Source organism: Labrus mixtus, chromosome 23 (assembly GCF_963584025.1).
Source record: "Labrus mixtus chromosome 23, fLabMix1.1, whole genome shotgun sequence".
Lineage (NCBI taxonomy): Eukaryota > Metazoa > Chordata > Actinopteri > Labriformes > Labridae > Labrus > Labrus mixtus.
The window spans coordinates 4,683,732-4,705,612 of NC_083634.1; the positions used below are offsets into that span (position 1 = coordinate 4,683,732).

Genomic DNA, 21,881 nt, shown 5'->3' on the forward strand with positions numbered 1-21,881 from the left:
TTCCTTGTCGTTATTGCGAGGTGTTTAAAGGAGGGTTTTTCATTCTGTTTTTAATGAAGGAGCTCGACTCTCTGCAAGGTCAGCCGTGTTTCTGCAGTCAGACTTTTCATCTGCTAATAAATAAGATCGTTCATTTTCAATTCATAGCACTTGTTGGTTATTACTGTGGCATTATTATATATTGTTTTCCCAGACCAGAATAGAGTTGTCATGGAGATGAACGCTAACAATGCCACACGGAGTATGACAGGAGGTGTGTGTGTGGGGGTGTGGGGGTGTGTGTATGTGTGTGTGGGGGGGGGGGGGGGGGGGGGGTTGAATGGCAGCCATTAGTAACAGAGGAAAAGGTCTTAACATATAGAGAGCATCTTCCTCTCTCTCTCTCTCTCTCTATTTCTCTCGCTCACCCACACACACACTCTCACACACACTCTCTCTCACACACACACACACAGCTTCAGGCAGACAGGTGTATTTTTTTACTTTATGTAATTAAGTCTGGAATAATTGCTCGGAGCTTCCTCTCCTCCTCTCCTCCCTCTCGCTCTCCTCTCCCGTATACCTGACTGAGGGATGTAATTAAAAAAGGAAGAAAAGAGCTTTTCCTGAGGTGTGATCATTGTCTCCGTGCTCTAATGGAGAGCTCAGACCCGACGTATATATCATCCACGGCCAGAGAGGGATACTGACAGAGACTCGGTGGGAGACGGAGGAGATATCGGAGGAGCGATGACGATAAAGAGATCTGTCACAGAGGAGGAGGAGAGACAAAGAAAGGCTAGAGACAGCTGAGCCAAGCAGAACATCAAGCAGGCAAAGGAAATGTAGAAATGTGGAGAAATAGATCAGAGAGGAAACCCAATGCAGGGTAGTTGTGTCATAAGAAAACACATTAATCCCCTTACATGAGGAACTATCTACAAAGGGTTGATTCATCTAATTAACCCGGGTTAAACTATTTAAATATCATTATTTGTTCGTTTGTTTCCAGCTCATATTTAGTATGTAGAAGTTTTTTTAAGCAGGGAAATCTCTCCCTTATATCTTAATTATTGCTTGAAGTATGAAAGCGAGAAAAGGGCCAGGTGTGTTTTCAGAGCAGATTATACTATTTATTATTCCAATGAAAGGCGTCTGATCCCACCTTCACAACAAGACCTCTGTCGCCATCTTTAAGTGTCCGTTTCAAGGTACCCTGTACCAGCTCTTTCAAGGAACCCTTTTAGTATCATTTCTTTGTGGCATCCTATCATACCGTTTTAAGGTATCTTTTGGCATTTTAGAGTTGTAACAGCCTGTGTCTTTGGAGGAGGCCATAATGACAGAGATGCCATGTTTGTCGTTGACATGGAAACACATGATGTTACGTCAAAGATCGCTGCATAAGGAAGCGTGAGCTGCTACTGAAAGCTGCCGTTCCGTTTCTGTATGTGCTGCTGTGATAAAAACGTCATGTAAATTCTACTCGGATACATTAGCTCGTCTGTAAACATATTCTCTTCCTCAGGTCGGTTTCACCCTGTCGTCTTGACTATGGTCAACTCAGAGTTTGGTGGGGGGTGAAGTAGTGGTGAGAACTTCCTTGATTCCCCGCCAGCCTCGACGCCATCTTTTGTTGTTGTTTTGATCAAGAGCCCCCTGGTGGAGGAGTTTACATCCTGTGTGTTAAATTTCAATCTGTTTTATAACCAGTTAAAACCTCACCACAGGAGCTTTAAATAAAATTTAGATTAATTTCACATAAAAACTTTTAAATCAAAGACCACTTGTTTCCTTAACCTCAATGTCAGAGTCTTCCTCTGCACACTGAGTTCGCCCCAACAGTCCAACAGCTTGTCCTCATTTCTTAAATTAGGTGTCAATGCAGGTTAAAGAAGCAGAAAAAACTGTCTCTGTTTGTTTGTTTGTTGACTTCTTTGTTTCCAGCCACAACAAGAAAGTTTCACACTCAATTATAGATTCATTTAGATATCTGGTTCATTTACACATAGAAGAAAAGCTGAAAAAGCACATTTGGTTTGGAGATAAAGCTTTGAGTTTAAAATCCCAAAACATAACGCAGCATGTGCATTTTGTAGGATTTATGAAAAGCCTGAGACTCAGATAAGGGCTCAAATAATCCGCCTTAAAAAAGTCATTGTTTACTCATTGTGAGCCAGTTTTCTTGTTAGGCCTGGAAACACACTCTTTGTGTTGTCTGATGTTCTGCAAACCTTTGTGTTTCATTTGGCCCTGGTAACCAGAGCATACCTAATTTACATCTAATTTCTGAATATGTGAAAAAATAAAGTGTACACAGCAGCCGGCTGGGTAAGATGTTTTAGAGCTGCGGAGGAATGAGACACAAAGAGAGAGAGGGGGGGGAGTGTATCCAAGATCTTGTCAGTCACAATCTCTGCGCTTTGGGAGGCTTCAGATGGAGGGAGTATAGCTCTCAGATAACAGACTGAATCTGGGGCATGCAGTCTAACACACACACACACACACACACACACACACACACACATGCATGCACACACACACACACTTATAACAAACACATACTATCCTGCATTGAATCTCTCTTTGCTGTCAGTCTTAGCATTACCACACACACTCCCTCTCTCCGTCTCTTTCTGTTCCTTTTAAAGGGAGTTCCTGAGTATGCAAACATGAACCATATCATTTTACAGATTCAGGTGTCTTAACCGCAACGAGTTGCTCCGTTAGATTTCTTCAGCTGTCAGCAGTGAAACAGGTTGTAGCCTAGTCTCTCAAGGCTAATGTGTCTAATCACAGGACGTCTACAAGAAGTGCTTATTTTTACCACTGACAGGCTCAGAGTTCTGTTCATAGTGTCTGACACATTACAGACAGGATCCCCACTGAGAATGACCCTTTTTTTTGTGCTACACTTAGATCCTTCTTTTTCCCAACCAGAAACAGCTGTTACATCACGCTCTTCAAAGCAACCAAAGCGTTGGAGCTGCTGGTTCATTTCCGTCGCGATCTGCATGTTTCTGAGTGTTATTGTGCGACTTTTTGGTTTTAAAGCGTTCATTTTGATTCACAATAACACAAGCTAACAAACTAAACCAATCAAGGCTGCATGAAAGAAATGTCTATGAATTTAATGAATGGATGGATGGATGGATATACGGATGGATGGACAGATATACAGAAAGATGGATGGGTGGATGGACGGATGGACAGATTGAAGAAGGATGGATGGATGGATGGATGGACGGATGGATGATAGATTGATGGATGTAAATAAATAAATAAAAGGCTTAGTTGTTATACCTGAATTATCCTTTCAAATTGAAATTGAACAAATCAATAAATCTAAAATGCTTCATTTGCATGAAATTGCACAACAAATAATTAACAACGCTTCAAAAATTCTAGTTATGAAGGTGATTTATACAACTACAGAAGACAAGAAAAAAGGTAAAGTTTCATAGATAACGATGGACAATGAGAGAAAAAGACAAAAAATTTAGATTTACAGTAAAACAGTTCTTGTTGCACAGGTGTCTCTACAGTCAGGTGTGTTTGTTAACAAAATACATGCTACATTTTTAATCCACTTTGGCCTGGGGGTCATTTGTAAAAGTTGACCCTTTACAGTGTGTGTATTTGTGTGTGTATGTTTCCCTCTGATCTTGAGCCAGGATGTGGGATTTTCACAGCTGCGCGTGTTTCAGTCACCTCTGCTGTTGTACAAAAGCAGCAGCTAATATGTATAATGCACGAGCCCTCCTCCAGCTAATGCACTTGAGCTGTAGCCAAGGTGGGAGAAAATGCTCTCAGACCTCTCATCTCCCCGTATCGGACACCTCGCAGGACAACCTGTCGCCCATGTTCACCTCCCTGATACTCTGCTTCAACCAAACGCATCATTTCTCACCTCTCCTCCACAGACGTGAGCGTGAGGAAGACGATGCCGCTGCAGAGCTGCAACTCGTGCAGGCGTCAGTTTAGTCTTTAAATCCCTTTTTTATTGACCAAGTGGGAAAAATGGGACAAAGAGTGGAGACAATTGCTGTTGTTTCCATAGTGATTCAGCTTGTTGGAAGGATTAACTTAATCCAGTGACATTTGTTGATACTAGCCTCGGTCGGACTCGTTTGAAGATATCGACAAAAGCGGGACTGCTCTGGAAACATGAGGAATTATCTCAGCGGAGTCGAAAAGTTCTCAAGTCTGGTGAAAGCACATATGTGAACATCTCTGTCAACAGAGCATGACATCATTGAAGCATATTCAGCCGTATCCTAAGGAGAACTCTGCAATAATGGTCAGGCCAACAGTCATGACTCATTTAGAAGATTATTTCATTTCTTGAGGATTTTAAAGCTCCTGTGAGGAGTTTTTAGCTGGTGTCGAAACAACCTGAAAGTAATATTGATAACTCTTTATGAGCTGCAAAAGAAAAACGAGGCCATCAGCTACAAGATTGACTCATTCTTTGTAGTTATTTTTACTGCCTGAAACAGCTGCTGGGGGGCGAGGTGTCAGATAAAGTGACGCTGCAGAATCAGCCTTTTTTTATTTTCGATTTGACAAGATTCTGTAAGGTTGAAACATTTGTCAGTTTAAAGAAAGCAGGATTAGATTGTTGTTAAAGAAGACACATGTAGAGGCGGCGCCAATAGCCTAGCGCTTATGTCGAGCGCCCCCATGTACAGAGACCCAGGTCCTCGTTGCAGTTGGTTGAACATGCCTTCATTAAACGTCTTCTCGTTCTGTCTGTTGGTGTCCTCTCAGCTTCTCTGCTCTCCGGGTCTTTATTCCCAGCAGACTTCGGCTCAGTGAGCTTCAGTCTCACAGGTTCTCCCTCCCAGTGGAAACCAGGACAAACAATTTACATACGTAATTGAGTGGAAAGCATTGTGCTGTGAGCAACGAGCAGCTAACGATGTGCATGGAATGAGCTTGTTAATGTGTGTACACAAACATGTCAATGAGAAAGCTTGGGCGATTCTGATGAATTACGACTGGGCTTTATTGGTATTGTTTCGTCCATCGTTTCATTCAACCATCTTTCCTGCTGTAACCGACCTAAATGTCTGCTGTTAGAGAGGTCCAACAGGGAAAACTGAGGATACAGGGATGATCAGAGAGAATGAAAACAAAGCCAAGCCAAGGCTAGGTCAAGCGAAACTTGAGTCTTCAAACAAGTCTGAAAAGTAATGACTTAATATTTAGTGCCTGTGCTGGCAGCAGCCATGTTCAACACAAAACCAATGTTATACTAGTGATGTGCAGTTCGTGAACGATTCGTTCAAAACGAACGAATCATCAGGGTGAACGAACTGAACTGAATCACTTACTGAAAAGAGTCGTTCATTTGTCAACTTCAGTTGCGCGCTCCTCTCTCCCGTCTCGTGTCTCTCTCTCTAGACCGTAAGAGTCACTCAAAGCCCGCCCTCCCTCCTCTCCTCAGTCAGTACAGTGTGTGTGTGTGTGTGTGTGTGTGTGTGTGTGTGTGTGTGTGTGTGTGTGTGTGTGTGTGTGTGTGTGTGTGTGACTGAGGCTGGTGACTCGCAGTCTCGCTCGTTCACGTTCAGTCAGTGTTTCGTTCACCAACGGTTTTATCATGGGCAACCTTGTGAATTTGTCAAATGTGTTTAGCATCATTTCAAGCTTCTATAAAGCAGCTGTTTGTTTCTTGAGCACGTATGTGAGCATGCTTATGTTTTTTTTCCAACATCTGCCGGAGTATCACCAGCTAATTCAATACTGCTAACTTTCTACGACCAGTTGCCTCAAATCACTGTGTACAAACGTGAACATGGTCTTCACCTGAGTTGTACTAAATACTCTTAGAAGTTTTAAAAAACGGCTGATGTAAGCTTTGGATCGCTCAGTTTCATAGTTTTCATTTATGCAGCTTTACCCTCTTTCTGTGCACATGAACAGTACGATTACATCATCTCCAGGTGTGTTTGACACGTGCTACATTTGTGCATGTGTGTGCATCATGTACAAGCTTTCTCCGTTGTATAGAAGAGCATTAAAGCCCTTCAGCTGCTCAGAGATGAGACATGCGATGCAGAGATGATGATCAGTCTCATCCTCCTCTGGCTGCAGACGCTCATGCTTCTCATGCTGCAGCTGCACGCCAGCACTCCTCCATGAGCTATTCTGAGCTTCTAAGTAGATTGTGTTGTTTTATAATAGATTATAGAGCTGATTCCCTCTGATGTGTGTCAACACAGCAAGACTCCCTCAGCGATCAGCTCTCTGCGTCAGATCCACTGTGATCGAATGATTATCAAACATCACACAGACTGAGCGCGTCTCACTGGTGTTTAAGTCTTTTTACGGAATAAAAGGAGCCGAGTTGTGTTCCTATAAGTCCCTTTAATGTGTCACACCACGACAGTCTCCAGAGCAGACACAGGAAGTTTAGAGTCTGCTTTTATCTGCTGCTCACAATAGCAGCTCTGTGCTCCGCAGCGCTGAGTTATTACTCAGAGGAAGCGGCTACGGAGGAAGAATATATCAAAGTGTTTTAAATGCGGGGGATCATAACTTGTGCTACAGGAGGGGGACTGTAGAGTCTGGCTGCCCTCCCACAATCCTCCTTCTTCTCTGCTTCCCCCGAAAAAGTTTATCACCGTCTTATCTGTGAGCCGACGAGTGAGGCTTTAGTATGAAAGGAAGAAGGCTTACACTTTGACAAGAGTGCCACTTGTTGGAAAGTGATGTCACTGCAGCAGGAGAAAGAGGGGTGAATTAATGCAAAATTCCCACAGTGTTATGCAGATGTCTTTCCTTTTTAAACCTCTTTAACTCTATCTTTAAGTTTCTTTTTAACCATTCGATTAATCAATCAATCATTATTTGTATAGCTCCAATTCAAAACAAGTGGTATCTCCAGACGCTTTACAGAAGAGCAGGTCAAAAGCAACAGATAGACAGTAAAACAAACAATAAAAGCAGAGAATAAGATTGAAAGCTTTATTTGTAAAAGAATGTCTTAAGTCGAGAAGTTAAACAACGGACTGACTCTAAGTCTGATCTCCTCTGGCAGGCTGTTCCAAAGTCGGGGGGCAGCAAAAGCCCAGCCCGCTTTAGTTTTCAGCCTGGACCTTGGAACAGCCAGTAGGCCTCTGCTAGAGGATCTCAGACTGGTTCATAAGGGGTTAAAAGCTCAGAGATATAGGAAAGTGTCAGCCCATGTTGTGCCTTAAAATAAATTAAAAGAATCTTTATTTTTGAAGATTTATCTTTGATCGGGGAACGATGACTATTACTTCAGATTTTGCATCGTTGAGTTGTATTTGACCAGGTGGTCACCAGGTGTAATCGGGCGGTAAAGTCATGTGTCATCGGCATAACAATGAAAATTGACATAATATTTACAGATGATGCCACTAAGAGGGAGCATGTACAAATGGGGGATAGGGGGAGATGGGATAGCATGCAGGAAGGATTTCTTCTTTGTATTGGTCACGTTCCTGTTGTCCACTCTTCCTCGCTGCTGAGGTGGAGGTCGGAGCAGGCCGTGCATGAACGGCGGTGGTTGTGGGGACGACACAGTCCGATGGTGGAGGCTCGGCGCCAGGGACGTCAGGTCGTAGTAGTGCTAGATCACCTTGCTGAAGGTTGGAGCTCCGTCTGCTTGAGAGCCTGGCTTCAGCTGATCACAGTCCTTGAATAACCTGCTTCAAAGAACGAATAACCAGTATAGAGCTGGCAGAAATAAAAACACTTTGACGCTCATGTTGAACTCCTAATTTATCTATTTAGAGTAAAAACATCAAACTGGTTTCAACAAGAAGGCCTTCAACAGATCATGTTATTTTTACATTGATTAATAAAGACATGAATGAAACTTTATTGATGATCAGACTTCCAGTGGAGTAGAAGTCTGCATCACACTAATAAAGATTTAACAACTATGTAGATTTTACATTTTCACTTAGGTCGTTTAGACTTGATTACAAGGTTTGCCTCTTTAACAGCTTCTGGCAGAGACGTCCAGAGTTTTGTTGCAAATGCTGAGCTTGCGTTTTCTCATAATTTGTAACACACACACAAAAACTGTTTCACCCATCTCTAGTGAGTGTTCTCAAACTTTTACTCTTTTAATGTGAAATTCTGTTGAGTTTTCCCTCCATCAGAGACGAGACAATGTGAGGAGAGAATATCACTCTTTAGATTAACTAACATCTCTAACCAGAGCCTCAAAAGAACATGTGCTTGTCTTTGAAGGGTCCTAACCCTCAGCCTTTCACATTTATTAGCATGTAAACATGTCAGTCATTAAGGCGTAGGTTTGGGTTTCTACATAAAACAGCTTTTTTCATTCAGGAGAGCTGCACGACGATGTGTGTTGGAGAAACTGAGAAGTTTTCTTTGGAAAGTTTTTCAGCGGAGGAGATGAACATATTACAGAGCATACTGAGACCTAATCTTAAAACCAATATGTTAGATGTTATACTGTAACATGAAATCACTGCGAGGTAACCTTTATTGTGACATATTTCATCATCTTGTTGCACTTTTATTTATCATGTTATCATTTTACCAAAATGTCCTCACGTTGTAATTAAACGAGGGCTGTCAGCATTAACTAGTTAATCACCATTAAGGTCAGAGACTAATGCGTTCGCATTGTTTAAATCGTGATTAATCTCATGGTATTTTGTCCCTTCAGACTCACTGTAGATAGTCGTCCTCAGTGTCTCCTTGTAGTCTCAGTGATGGAAAAGAAGGACATTGCTGCATCTTTGAATATCTCATTTCACTTTAACAAACTTTCAGACAGCTCAGCTGACGAGTCCAAGGTTATAGCCACCTGATGACATCACACATTGACCGATGACATCACACATTGACCTTTGTTACCGTTGTTATACAGTATATTATGATATTACCTCGTTATGTTAATATTTCAAAGCCTCAGCTCACAGTTATGCCACATGAATCAAACAGGATTTTTCCCACTTGTTTCTTGTCCGTCTGCACATTTTCTCCCAGCGTCTGGTGATGTTATTTGTGTGGGCAGCTGTGTGTGTGTGTGTGTGTGTGTGTGTGTGTGTTTGTGTGTACGTCCTCAAGATGTCCATCAGAGCACCACCAGGTCAAACTGATTGATGTCCTGAAAATAGAGACGTATAGTCTGAGGCAGGATGGATCTGACTGATGCTCCTGCCTGACAGAGACATGAAGAGGAAGCACCACAGAGAGACGTTTAAATCAGGAATCTCTCAGTTTCAGACTGAGGAGGCAGAAATCAGCTATTTTAACGTGTTGCTAAAAACTCTGGATCCTAACACTTGTGCTCAGTCATGCCCAGCAGCAGTTTAGATTTGAGAAATTCAGGATTATGAGAGAGGAAGTATATTTGTTTAATCCCTAAATCCAGTGGAGGAACTCTTCTTCTTCGTTTTTTAGTTAATCCTCTCACGTGCCCTTGAGCAAGGCATCGAACCTTTAGCTTTTCCAGTGGACGTGCTGGACTTTTAACAACAAACACTCAACACTCACCAAATAAATAAAAATACAGATTTGATTGTAAAGAGGAAAAGCACCGTCGTCTGTGCCTCCTCCAGCTCCTCTGCTCGTCCTCTGGCAGCCACACATACACAAACGCCGGCCCTTTAATTGACCGTGTAGTGTGTTCAGAACAAGTTACACACAAACACACACACACACACACACACACACACACACACTCAAAGCTCTCAAGTAGAGCAGCCAGCAAGACGTGAGGCTCCCTACGCTGGCTGACTAACTGCAGTCATGAGCAGAATACTGAGCAGGATTTGTGTGTGTGTGCTTATTTCACAGCGTGTGTGTGTGTGTCTCAGTGCAGTCAAATTCTTCTAATTTATTGAATATGATAACAAAATGACTCAGCTGCAGCCTCAGTGTTTGCTGTGTGTCGAGTGTCAAGGTTATGGGAGGGAGAATTCAAAGCCTAATGAACCAATCGAGAGGAAAGACATGTTTAATGACGAAGGAAATCACTGAAGTTAAAGAGACTGAAAACATCCTCTTGAATCGTTTATGTGAAATGTATCGGATTGTACTAAAAAAGATGACTTGCAGCCTGTCCTGGCAGCTTTTGGGGCTCTTAAAATCAGTAGAGGAATAACAACTGGTAAATATTTAAATTTTAACTTGTTGAGTTCTTAAAGATCTGCTGGACCGTGATTGTCAAGTACTTCTTTCTTCATCTTCCTGAACTCGTTGTTCAAGGCTCTCTGCCCGGAAGCTTTGTCACCCAGCGTGCAGCAGATGCTGTTTGTGTGCGTTGTAAAATAAATCCCAATTAACTTTTTGTTTTAACCCAAGCCATCGGAGAGCACACATGAGAAATGTTTAGAAAAGAAATGTTCAAAATTGTCAATTCAAACCTTTATTTATTCCCCAAAGCACACTGAGATTTCCTCAATTTCCAATGCAGTCGAGATTACGAGCATATTAAAACAAGCACCAGCGCCCAGCATTTTTTTTCCAAGCACTACGCCTTTTTTGTGCAGCCACTCTGAGCGCTTTCAACTTTTCAGAAAGACGCTGTTGACGTCGCCGGCGCTCTTTTCCAAATGGAGGCCATGATATTTCCCGTAATTTTGACGCCGATCCTCCTCACTCCGTGTTTGAAAGGGAAATAAACAATCTAAAATATCAAACGTTCAATAAAAAGTAACGGAGCAGTGTCAAACGGTTATACAGCGGCCTTTGGTAACAGACTGTTGTCATAGAGACAGGACGGACGTGCAGCACTTTTCTTCTCAGTGCTCACAGCTAGCACTTTTCTGCCTGGACAAAACGCCAGGTGGACACTAAAAGCAAGTATACTCAGGCCTTACACTTCCCAGTGTCTCTCAGGCTCTTAAAAGTTGTGTCTCGTTCATTAGTCTTTATTGATAACCCTTATCGGGGCCTTCTTCTGGGTGTCGGGGGACATAACTGTGATTGGTTGTTTGGCAGGTCACCGTGTGCACCGTGTTTAATGCCTTCACTTTATGAGCCATAAAACGCTGAATAGATAATCAATACAGTGTCACTGCGTTCTAAGCAGCGTGGACAGCTGATGGAAAGTTCTCATGGCGTGGAGAATGGCCTTGAATAAATGTGCACACGTGGCCGTGCATGTATTTATGTTCATCAGTTTTCCAGTGCGAGCACGGGATTAATATGCACAAGTATTGATATGAGGAGCCTCTTTGCGTCTTCCTCCCACTGCTGACTGAGCGATGAATACGCTTCAGGACATTAACCATTGACCCCTTCACCTCTCACCTTCTTTCCTTTGTTTGTCTCTCAGGTGGTGCTGGTTGGCTCCTCCATAAACGAAAGGGATCAGATGCTGTTTATCAGCACGGACGAAGGCTCCTCGTTCCAGCGTCAGTCCATCTCCTTCACCCCGGACACGCTCGTCTTCCACCCAAAGGAGGAGGACAAGCTCCTGGCGTACTGCAAGGAGGGCAGGGTGAGTATCACAGCGAGGCACAAGCATGGAAATAAATATCTTATTCTGAGGCTGAAAAATTAAACAAGAAAACAACAGAGAGACATCTCTGCTGTCAGTGCAGCAAGGCTTGAAATTCACTTTTTCACACACGGCAGCAGAACACCAACTTTGGAGAAAACTTTGTGATTTACTATTTCATACTAGCTGGAGGCGAATCTTTATATACAAGTCATATAAACAGAGCAGCTGCCACATACAAACACGTACTTTGATACTGACGTTCATATTTGAAACATGTCACCAAATCACTGTCAGGAGAAGTTTCAGAATTATTTGGACTAAAAAGAGAAGAAAATATGTGCCCACTGTTTCTATCCTGATTTCACAGATGTTCCAGATGCTCCTTAAGGACGTCTGGATTGAATACAGTTAGTTAGACTAAGGGCTCCCAAAGTTTTCAGCCCCAACCCCTTGAATAAAGTGCTCGAGACCGGAGACCTCCACTGGAGCTGGAGGTGGTTAAAACATTCAACGTAGGACCCCTCCAAACTCTGGCATTAGAACAACAACACACCAGCCTAAAGACTGTAATGTTACTTAAGTAATTTATTGTAAGAAACGTGAAAAGCAGAACTCAAGTGTTGGATGCTCGCTTAAAGGTCCCATATTATGCTTTTTCTGGTTTTATATGCTCTTTAGTGTGTTTTCCATGTGTCCTGTGCATGTTTAGGCACAACTATGTGCAAAAATTCAAAGTCCGCTGAAACGCGGCTTCTCCTACGTCCTCCTGTTAGCTGTAGCATTAGCTGCATGTAACGCTCGGTTCTAGCCCCCCTCGATAAAAATTTGCCAGTGTGGTGTCATTGTCAGTGTGAGATCACTGATCTAAGCCCATTGGCTCGTTGTGGCAAGCCCTGCAGCTCATGTTGAAATTTCCGAGAAGCGTGCTGAGCAACTGACCAATAACGACAGAGCGGATCGGCAGACCAATCAGAGCAGACTTGGCCCACGTGGGGTCTAACAGCGGGGGCTCAGCAGAGCGTAGGGAGCAAGGAGGAGCAGTACATGAAAACAGACACTTTTTTCTGACTTTAGCTATTGTGAACGTACAAAAGTAGGTACATAGATTAAATATACGAACCCCAAAAAGGGCAGAATATGGGCTCTTTAAATAAGAAGCATGAAAGAATCTTGAAACTTGCACTTACATTGTGAGTTCGTCAGTAAAGTTGATTTTTATAGAACCTTTTAAGAACAGATGTCACAAAGTGCTTCACAATTAAGGATTGAGCACAGACAGTTACATCAAATTAAAAACAGACAGATCAAACAAAGGCGAGTGTTTAGCTGCTTTTCTTAAGCGTCCACAGAGTTCACGGCTCTCAGTTCCAGGGCTGCCACAAAGTGAAAGGCACAGTCTCGTTTTAGTTTTTAGCCTCATGCGAGGAACAACCAGCAGACCCTGGTCAGAGGACCCCAGGGACCAGGAGGTTGGCCATGCACGAGACGTCACACTGCTGTCACATGCATCACTTATGTTTAGTTGCTGGGAGGTATTGGGAGGATTCAGTCCATATATGTTTTTTTTTTTTAACTTACACTGATTAGCTTCACATTTAAATTTAAGTGAGCGATGCAGAGGTTTCCTAACAGGTGGTAAAGTAGTAAAATAAATGTGATGCTTTCCATTAGAGACGTCTTTATTGTTCAGTTTATGTGTGTCATTCCTACGAGGACATGTCTGCACCTTCAGACAAACACACCTCCAAACACAGAAGTGTGAGTTAGTGTGAAAAGAAGCCAAAGACATACATTATGTTCAATGGTTCGTAAGTTTGAGTCAGCCCAACTCCTTCTCAACTTTATAAGTTTACACGTAATTAAACAAGCAATTCAATTAGGTTTTAATCTGTTCCATACGGGCAGGCAGCATACGGAGGGCGAGGGATCCACTCGAACAGAACAAAAAAATAATTTAGCTGGAGGATGAGGGGAGACGCTGAGTTGCATGTAGATTAAGAAGGCGTGTGAGGGCAGGGGGAGATCTGTAACGAGGTCACAGGTACAAATGTTCACTTTGAGTTCAATCATTCATGACGAGTATTTCCTGATGACTCTAAAAGGTCCTGACACACCAAGGAGGTCATCGCCCTAGTTTTTGCGCTCTGTTGCTACCCACTTGTCTGCCTTTTTTCAGCCTATTCAACATGTTTAATCGGCGTCGGTCGGCGTCAGTGGTCGATGTCAGTGGTCAGTGAGAGGAATCTCTCTGATTGGGTGTTGGGAGGTTTCATTTCTCTCCAGCTCTCTCAGGTTCTGTAAAGCCCCTTGAGCATGCCGCTGTAGTCTTCATGATTTCACCCATTAGTGCGGTTTCTCCTTATTTGTCTCCTCCGCCTCTTCTTTTCTTTTTCCACTAAAAGACCAAGGGCTGACAACACCAGCGTCATTTTCAACTTTTTATCAGACATTATTCTCCATTAGTAGACGACCTATAATACGAGTGGTGAGCGACAGCGGTGTGAAAATGGTCTTCTGGTATCATAACAACGGACTATCACCCCCTGCTGGCATGGAGAGTTAATTCCTCTCACGCATGAGCAGAACGTACGTGGTGGTTGCCCATCGGCTGTAGTCTTTGCGGTGTGTTCAAGTGCAACTTTTGACCAAGACAAAGGTGGCCTTCGTCTCCACTAGTTCTTTGCCATCTGCTTGGTGTGTCAGGGCCTTTAAAGGAACGCTGTACTCAGGAGTATTGTGGACTTCTTATACTGCCTTCAAGTGTGTAAAACTGTGATTTTTAGTTCTTATATAGAAGTAGAAGTTCTTGTGTTGAATCCTGTTTGCAGCTCCGATGTTCTTCTCAGAAATCTCTGATCTTGTGGGGAGGAATCAATAGTCTTTCATTATGGGTGCGATCAATGCTGTATAAGCTCAGGCAACTCACAGCTACAAACACACAGCTCATCAAATATAAGGGCCCTCCTCACACCAACGCTGCTATGATTAATTATTAATTGAGCTCAGTCTTAACTCGGTGAACCGTGAAATTCAGCAGCCTGATTGGACAAACTTTTTTTTCTGAACAGGCCCTCCATTTATCCTCCATCGAGAGCATACAGCGGCTAATAGGGCTCTAATGCACTCTTTAATTTAATGCTACATGCTCCCAGTTTGTCTTTCTGTCTAATTGTGGACTTCTTTTGTTTTTTTTTTCCCTCCATGTGCAGCTCTTTGCATCCACTGACCTGGGACGCAAGTGGACTCTGCTGCAGGAGCGTGTGACCAAGGACAGAGTGTTCTGGTGAGTGTTTCATTGAAGGGGGAAATGTGCTCAGTGTCTCGGCTGATGACGTCTTCATTGAAGAGTAGTAGGCGTAGCAGGCAGAGGAAGTTTTACTCTCTGTTAAAGAGATGTTACATAACAAGGCGTTCTTGGTGACATAAGTGATCGTTTTATAAGTATACAATGTTGAATTCATGAATAGTATTAAGGAGGCTGTGAGGATTTCTTGTGGATGAACCCACATCAAACCAAATACGGTAAAAACTCATATTCACTGGGTCTGTTGTACAAAACACTTTCACAGCCTGAGGTAAGTGAAGTGTTTCCTGAGCTATGAAAGAAATACTGCATCATTTAAAATGATGAATCAATAATGTCCAATGTCTGCACGAACCCCAAGTTACTCCCGCTGCTTTGTCTGCGGCGTGTGAATGTGTATGAATGGATTAGTTAATACTGATGGTCACTTTAAATAGCAGCCTCTACCATCAGTTTATGAATGTGTAGTTGTGACCTGCGGTGTGTGTGTCTCTTTAAATGCAATGACCCCCCTGAATTTTCCCGGTAGACATCACTCCTTCGCTAGCGAGAATAAAAATGGTGGAACTGCGCAAAAGTTTTGTTCTAGGCTGGTGGTGGAGTCCATGGATGGAGATACCAGGGAAGGGGAGGGTTTTTTTTTTACCAGAATCCCACTGTGACATCACAAGGAGAGCAAATTTGAAACAGAGCATTTTTCTCTGTGTTGTAAGACTTATGCAGACCACAAACAAAGGACTGGATGGGTTTATTTCACATTTTGTGGGTCAGTAGACACTCAGGTTACACAAATATATGTTCAATAACACTGTAGAAGTGGGTTTTACATAATATGTCCCCTTTAAAGTTTGGAATATTTTGAATAGGGGAATGCAGGCATAATAATGTTTTTCTTTAGGTCATTTATATCTGTAGTTTGTTTAGTTAGTATCATTAGAAGATTCATCAAACGTAAATTGGACCTCTTGCTGAGTTGATTTATTAGTTGGTTTATTTTCAGACTATATCCTGATCCCATTCCATCATCATTTACGCTGTATTTCCCCGACAATAAAATTCTATCTACAGCATCCCAGATACTAATAAATCAGTTTTATGTTCAACATAATACAGGAAACTTCTGCTCCAGTTTTTCTTAAATTAGAAAATTTGAATTGGATTTCAGTCGTAAGAGCCGGAGTTTATGCAGCAGAACCGTTTTATGGATGAATCTTGATGGTTTTGTGGTTCCAGTGACAGAAAGAGTCCCCACGGCAGGCGCAGTTATAAAGCTTTGATTTACACCCCCCTCCTCATCTTATCTAACACACCTGTATATCTCCTTCTACTTCTTCCTGCTTTTTCAACTTCTCACTCCTCTGTTCAGTCAGCATTATTGTGACATGATGCATTCAGGCGTTCACCATCCAAACTCACTTCACTACACTCATTCTCTGAAACTGAAGGTCAGGGAGGCTTTGCAGGTTTCCCGTTAGTTTGTTTCCTCTCACTGTCGAAAGCAAATGAGTTAGTTCTCACGGCCAGACATCTCTGATTTATACCACCAACTGTAACGCACAAATCATCCACACTCTGGACTGTAAAAAATTAGAAGGTGGAGGATAGAGAGAGAGAGAGAGACGGAGGGTTAGAAAGGAAGAGAAACAGCTTTAAGGGCTTCCTACTTCAGACTAGAGTTAAACACTCTCGATCAAACATGTGCAACACAAAGCTTGACCCCTGAAATGAATAATATAACTTATAAATGGTGGTTTAAAGTTACATCAAAGCAGGCATTAGTATGTGTTTATATTTAGTAGTGGGACTAAACTTATTTCTGACTGAATCAGGATTTGTGGATTGGTCTAAAGTTGTAGACTGACAGCTCAAGCATTAACAAAACATTTCAGAGGTTTCTCAGTGATGTTGAGACTTTTCAAATTTAGTAAGACTGGATTGCTGACAAAAATAGCTCCAAAAATTGCACAACAATGTCTCACACTATTTGCTCCATCTTAAAGTCCAGATCATGAAGAAGCATATTGTGCTAATCGTATTCAAGATCAAACCCCTCCCGTTCCAGGCAGATTGGCTTTTTTTTCATGGAATTGTTGTCATGATCACTGAAAAGTTACTGCATGACATCCCTTATAAATACTGCGGCGCAGTTACTGCCAGCGCTCAGTTTTAAAATTCTAACTGCATGTGGTTAATAGCGCGTCTTTTCTTTTGTTTCTTAGGTCATACAAATGTGGAGTTGTTGTCATGATCACTGCAGAGTTTGCACATGAAATCCTTAAAAATACAGGGGCGCAATTACCACCAACTCTCAGCACATTCAGTAACTCACTCTAATGGCACCTTCATTTGTCAATAAAAACTTTTTTGCAAAAGAAATGCATAACATCTCATTTTAAATACATGCAAACAAAAGTGCACACAGAGATGCTGCTCGATCTGCAGAGCAGTTTGGAAAAGCCTTTAACTCTTCGTTTGTGCTTTGTGAATTAGACAGAATCTTTTCGTCTTAGTTGCACAGGTATAGAACCAAGGTTCCCTTTTCACATCTGGATTTAGTCATATCAAAATTTTTATCAAGGTGCGGATCTTTTATAGTCTGTTTCACCTCTATCTAAGAATTAGAACTATTAATCAGTGCCCATCTGATCCCTGATGCTCTGAAATAGAGCCAAGTATTGCTGTTTTTTATTATCCTCAGGTAAAATGACCTGCAGCCGATGCCCACTAGTGTATTCAGGCCTGCACATACTTAAAGATTCTGATCGGCTTCTTCTGTTAAAAATGTGTGGACATGTCTGTGCATGCATGTGCTGTGGACATGTGTGGTCAGAGAATACAGAGTTAGCTGCTTGTTGGCTCTAGCCTTAGCCTCACCTGTGGCCCAACACTCACAAACACAGGCAGGGAGCAGGCGTCTGGCAGCCCGCTCCCATAAATCACATTAAAACCAATCTGCTGCTGCTGGGGTGGTCCAGCCAAGCGGGCTCCTGCAGACCCTGGTTTTGTGATCCGGGGAGCTGTAAAGTTCCAGTTTGTCATCCTGAATGAAAAGAAAAAGCCGTTTTTGAAATTGAACCGACATCTCAAAAGGACAACAACAAAAGCAAACGCTCGAGGAGAGGCGATAAAAATGAAAAGCGTGCAGCTAAAAGCGTAATGGAATGGGAACTGGAGCTGGGATGAAACTGAATTCCAGGATGTTTTTGCAGCATGTTGCACTTCCTCCTCCTTTTCTTTTCTTTGTTTGTTTGCCCCACCGTCTCTTTATCTGTCATGTTTATCAGTCGTTTCATTTCCTCTGGGCTCTGTCGTCTGTCACTGCCGCAACCGAAGCAGCAGAAAGTCCCACACACTTACACGGTGATGAAGGTCTAACCAGACCGGAGCGTTAGTGGAATGAAATAATGATGGACTGTCAGAGCAGAGTGTGCTCTCACCTTCAATCTTTTGCATTTGCATTTCAAGCATGCTGACACTTTTATCCCGAGTGACCTGCACTGAGTGAGAAGTCAGAGTCACAGTGAAGGACACTTTCACAACATGAACGGATCTGTTGAAGAGTCTCTTCTTCCCTCATCCTCATCGTCCACAGTTTCTGAGGTCACTCTTCTCGTCAAACCAAATGTGTAAGAAAACAAGATTCAGTTTGCTCCCATCAGTGGAATCAAACCTAAACCCTTTCATATTCTTTTTTATAGACTAACAAAACATTTTCTCTTCTGATCATAACTCCCGCTTCTACAAACACACATGGAAAACTGTGACTAAACTTAGAAGTACTTAAAGATCCAGAAACTCATCAGGATTCCTAACTTTATTTGAGCTTTATTTGACTGAAATAAAACTACTTCAGATGAGATATTTCATATTTGTCTTACATACCTGATTGAAAAAGTCCAGTTTTTAGGTTCTGTAGAAGACAAACAACCTTCATATAATATATTTACTTAGATCTTTTACATATTATCCATAATGTAGGTGATAGAATCTGAAAAAATAAGGGTTTGCTGGGCTCTAAACCTAACCCATAAATGTAGCAGAAATCAAGAATATCCTCTGAAAATAACTCTGTGAGTCATGACTGTCTACAATGAGAGTCCCACTGTCTGTGATGCTTTCTGAGACGTATCTACAGTTTGTTTACATGGACAGGACAGCCGGCTGGCTCATCACCTTGCATATAAAAGTTGTTTAATTGAGGGACTAGAGAAAAGAAGAATAACATACTGTACTCACTGCTTATTTGAAGCGTTTTTTACTCTGAAATTATAATCCACATTTCAGTTTGATATTTAAACCTTCTGATTACTTCGATAGGGAAGATTTCCTGACCATCTTTTAGATCTCTCAGCTGTATGAACACTACATTTATAAACTACTCAGAGAGGTCGTCTGGATTCACCTCACTTTCATCACCCACTATGAAAATCAGAACCTCTGAATTTAATATGAAGTGGATCAGTTAACTTTTACTGTTATCACCTGTGAAGCTCCAAATGTGACTCACCTTCCTGTTGGTTTAATGAGAGCTGATAAAGTAGTGAATATTTACTGATAGGCTAACAGCTCATACAGATCACATGAAGAAGAATGACCCATGCTCCTTCCTGTAGCTCGTCCTGTGATCCACCCCCCCCCCCCCCCCCCCCCCCCCCCCCCCGGGTCTCTCCACGGCCGCTAATTGCTCGTAAAGTCTTTTTATAGCAGAGGTAACGAGGTTTTAAATCTCCACTCTATCTTTACTGGGCTGTGGAATTTTCACAGACTCCTCTGCTGCTTGGTTTACGGCCCACCTAAGGGCACGGGTACTGTACTATATGTCAGAGGGCTTTTGAGGAGGACAAGGGGGGTCTTAAAATGTTGAAGGTTTAAAGCATGTAAAGCGAGCCTGAATACATCTGAGTGTCTTCTTCCAGGAAGAGCTGAGTTTTGCCTTTTTTTTTGAAGGACTGGAACATGGACTGGTTTTGTATCTAAATACATGATCGTATGAAATGCTGTCGAGTGATGTTGAGTGATGTCTTTATGTATTCCAGGTCGATATCTGGAGTGGATGTGGACCCTGATCTGGTGCACATGGAAATGCGAGATACAAGTGGAGGTAAAGTGATGTTCATTCTTCATTTATTACTCATATGGTTCAGCTCAGTAACATTTTCAGACCATCATGTAGCTATGTGGGCAGCTGTGTCTCAGTGGTAGAGTCGGTTGTTTCTCAACTTGTAGGTCAGGGGTTCGATCCCCAGCTCCTGCAGCCACATTTCAATGTGTCCTCTGGCAATACACTTAACCCCAAGTTGCTCCTGCTGCTTCATCTGCAGTGTGTGAATGTATTAGTTTATACTGATGGACACTTTAAAAAAGCAGCCCAAACCATAAAAGCCTCAAAATATGAACCCTCCCTCCAGATGTGTGGGTCAGCACACATCTGTCCATAAACTTCTGCAGCACTGGGGGGGGATACACAGTTACAAGATAATCAGTGACAGTATGTTTTGATGTCAGATATTTGGATCAATATTGGAGACAAAACTAACAAGGACTCGCCATGTTTGAGGTCTCTCAGGATCACGGTCGTGTTAGCTCCGCCTGCAGGGTGAATGCAGCACATTAAAGACATGAATGGTCGACCTTCCTGTTGGTGGGGATTGTTTTTGTGGGTGTGTGTGTGTGTGTTGGGGGGTGGGGGGGAGGAGGGGGTAGTCAGTGAAGTATTAATGGGTAAATTATGGAGCGGTGTCAGGGGCCCCCGGGGCGACAACAGCAAATCTGGATTATCATATCAGCTGAGTGACAGACGCACAGGTTAGAGCTGAACTCCCCACAGAGGGCCAAGAGGCTAATAGAGGGAGTGTGTGTTCAGGAGTGTGTGTTTGGAAAGTAAATGCATGTGTGTGTGTTCAACTCATCTCTCCCAACATGTAACCCCCCCCCCCCCCACACACACACACACACACACACACACACACACACATACACACACACACATACACACACACACACACACACACACATACACACACACACACACACTCTAAATAAACCTGAGCAGGCAGAGTCAGAGAGCAGTGACAGAGATTGAAGGGCAATTTTTTTTTTTTATTCCTGCAGTTCCACTCTCTGCCTCTCCAGAAACCATCGTCCTCAAAGAAAATACAAACACAGCTCGAGTCCCCGGAGAAGACACACACTCTTTAACCCTTTACACTCTGCAATGTAAACAACCTAGCAAGTGCATACATTGGTTTATATTTCTGCGTTTAAGTTCGCTGCTGACGTTACTTGGGACGAGTTACAAAAAGAGCCTTGACTTAAGGAGCTGCTCTTATTGGGCGATTTAAAGAGGATGTTAAATGACTTGGAGGCGGACACATCTGGCTGCAGATGTTCTCCCTGCCTGTCTCGGCCAGGACATAAGTTGTTCTTTCCAGGTTAAATAAAGATTGAATAAAAAAACATTCTGAAAAGATTTATATCTCTAGAATCTGTACAAACTCAGCTTAAAGGTTATGTCAGTAAAAAAGTAATCTCTATGACAAAAAAAAATACAAAAATCTGAAATCTGCGGAACCCCCCCCGTAGTTCCAAAAAGTAAAAATGAAATCAATTTGTAAGACATGGTCCAGTGACATTTCAGGAGAAGTGACAACACAATTTATATACAGTACATGGAATCAAGAAGCTTAATTGGAAAACAGACAAAAGAAGTTGGGCACCGGTGGCTCAGAGGTTAGTAGTTCTGTAGTCCTCTAAACTAGCAGCCTGGGTTTGAATCTCCCCTATGTCATCCCCCACTTTCTCTCCCTGATTTCCGACTCTATCCACGGTCCTGACTCTCCGATAAAGGCAAAAAAAATCATAAACAAAAAAAAAAAGGTCCATTGTTGGAGGTCCATTTTTAAAGGGTTAAGCCACACACTGAGAGAAAGATGCTGCCTGCACAGTGAAAGCTGTCAGCAGGAACAAGTCTGCCTGTGTTTGTGGAGGGTGGAACGACAGAGGCTGTCTGTCTGGGCCCGCTGCCCAGGCACGAGAGCTCTTCCTGGGGCAGTGTAGCGACACATGGTCCCCCCCCCCTCCTGCGTCTCATCTCCTCCCTTTTCCTCTCCCTGTTCTCCTGCCCAGAAAGATAGATAGATA

The 21,881-nt window shown here is 42.6% G+C and overlaps 1 protein-coding gene across 3 annotated transcripts in view; it reads left to right on the forward strand.

Moving 5' to 3' along the window:
• Window positions 1-21,881, forward strand: part of sorcs2 (sortilin-related VPS10 domain containing receptor 2) — a 305,919-nt gene that overhangs the window by 223,011 nt on the left and 61,027 nt on the right. For all 3 annotated transcript variants that reach the window (XM_061030706.1, XM_061030707.1, XM_061030708.1), the window contains exons 4-6: window positions 11,270-11,434; window positions 14,647-14,720; window positions 19,778-19,842. In XM_061030706.1, coding sequence (XP_060886689.1) covers window positions 11,270-11,434; window positions 14,647-14,720; window positions 19,778-19,842 — 304 coding nt within the window. The remainder of the gene's footprint in view (window positions 1-11,269; window positions 11,435-14,646; window positions 14,721-19,777; window positions 19,843-21,881) is intronic.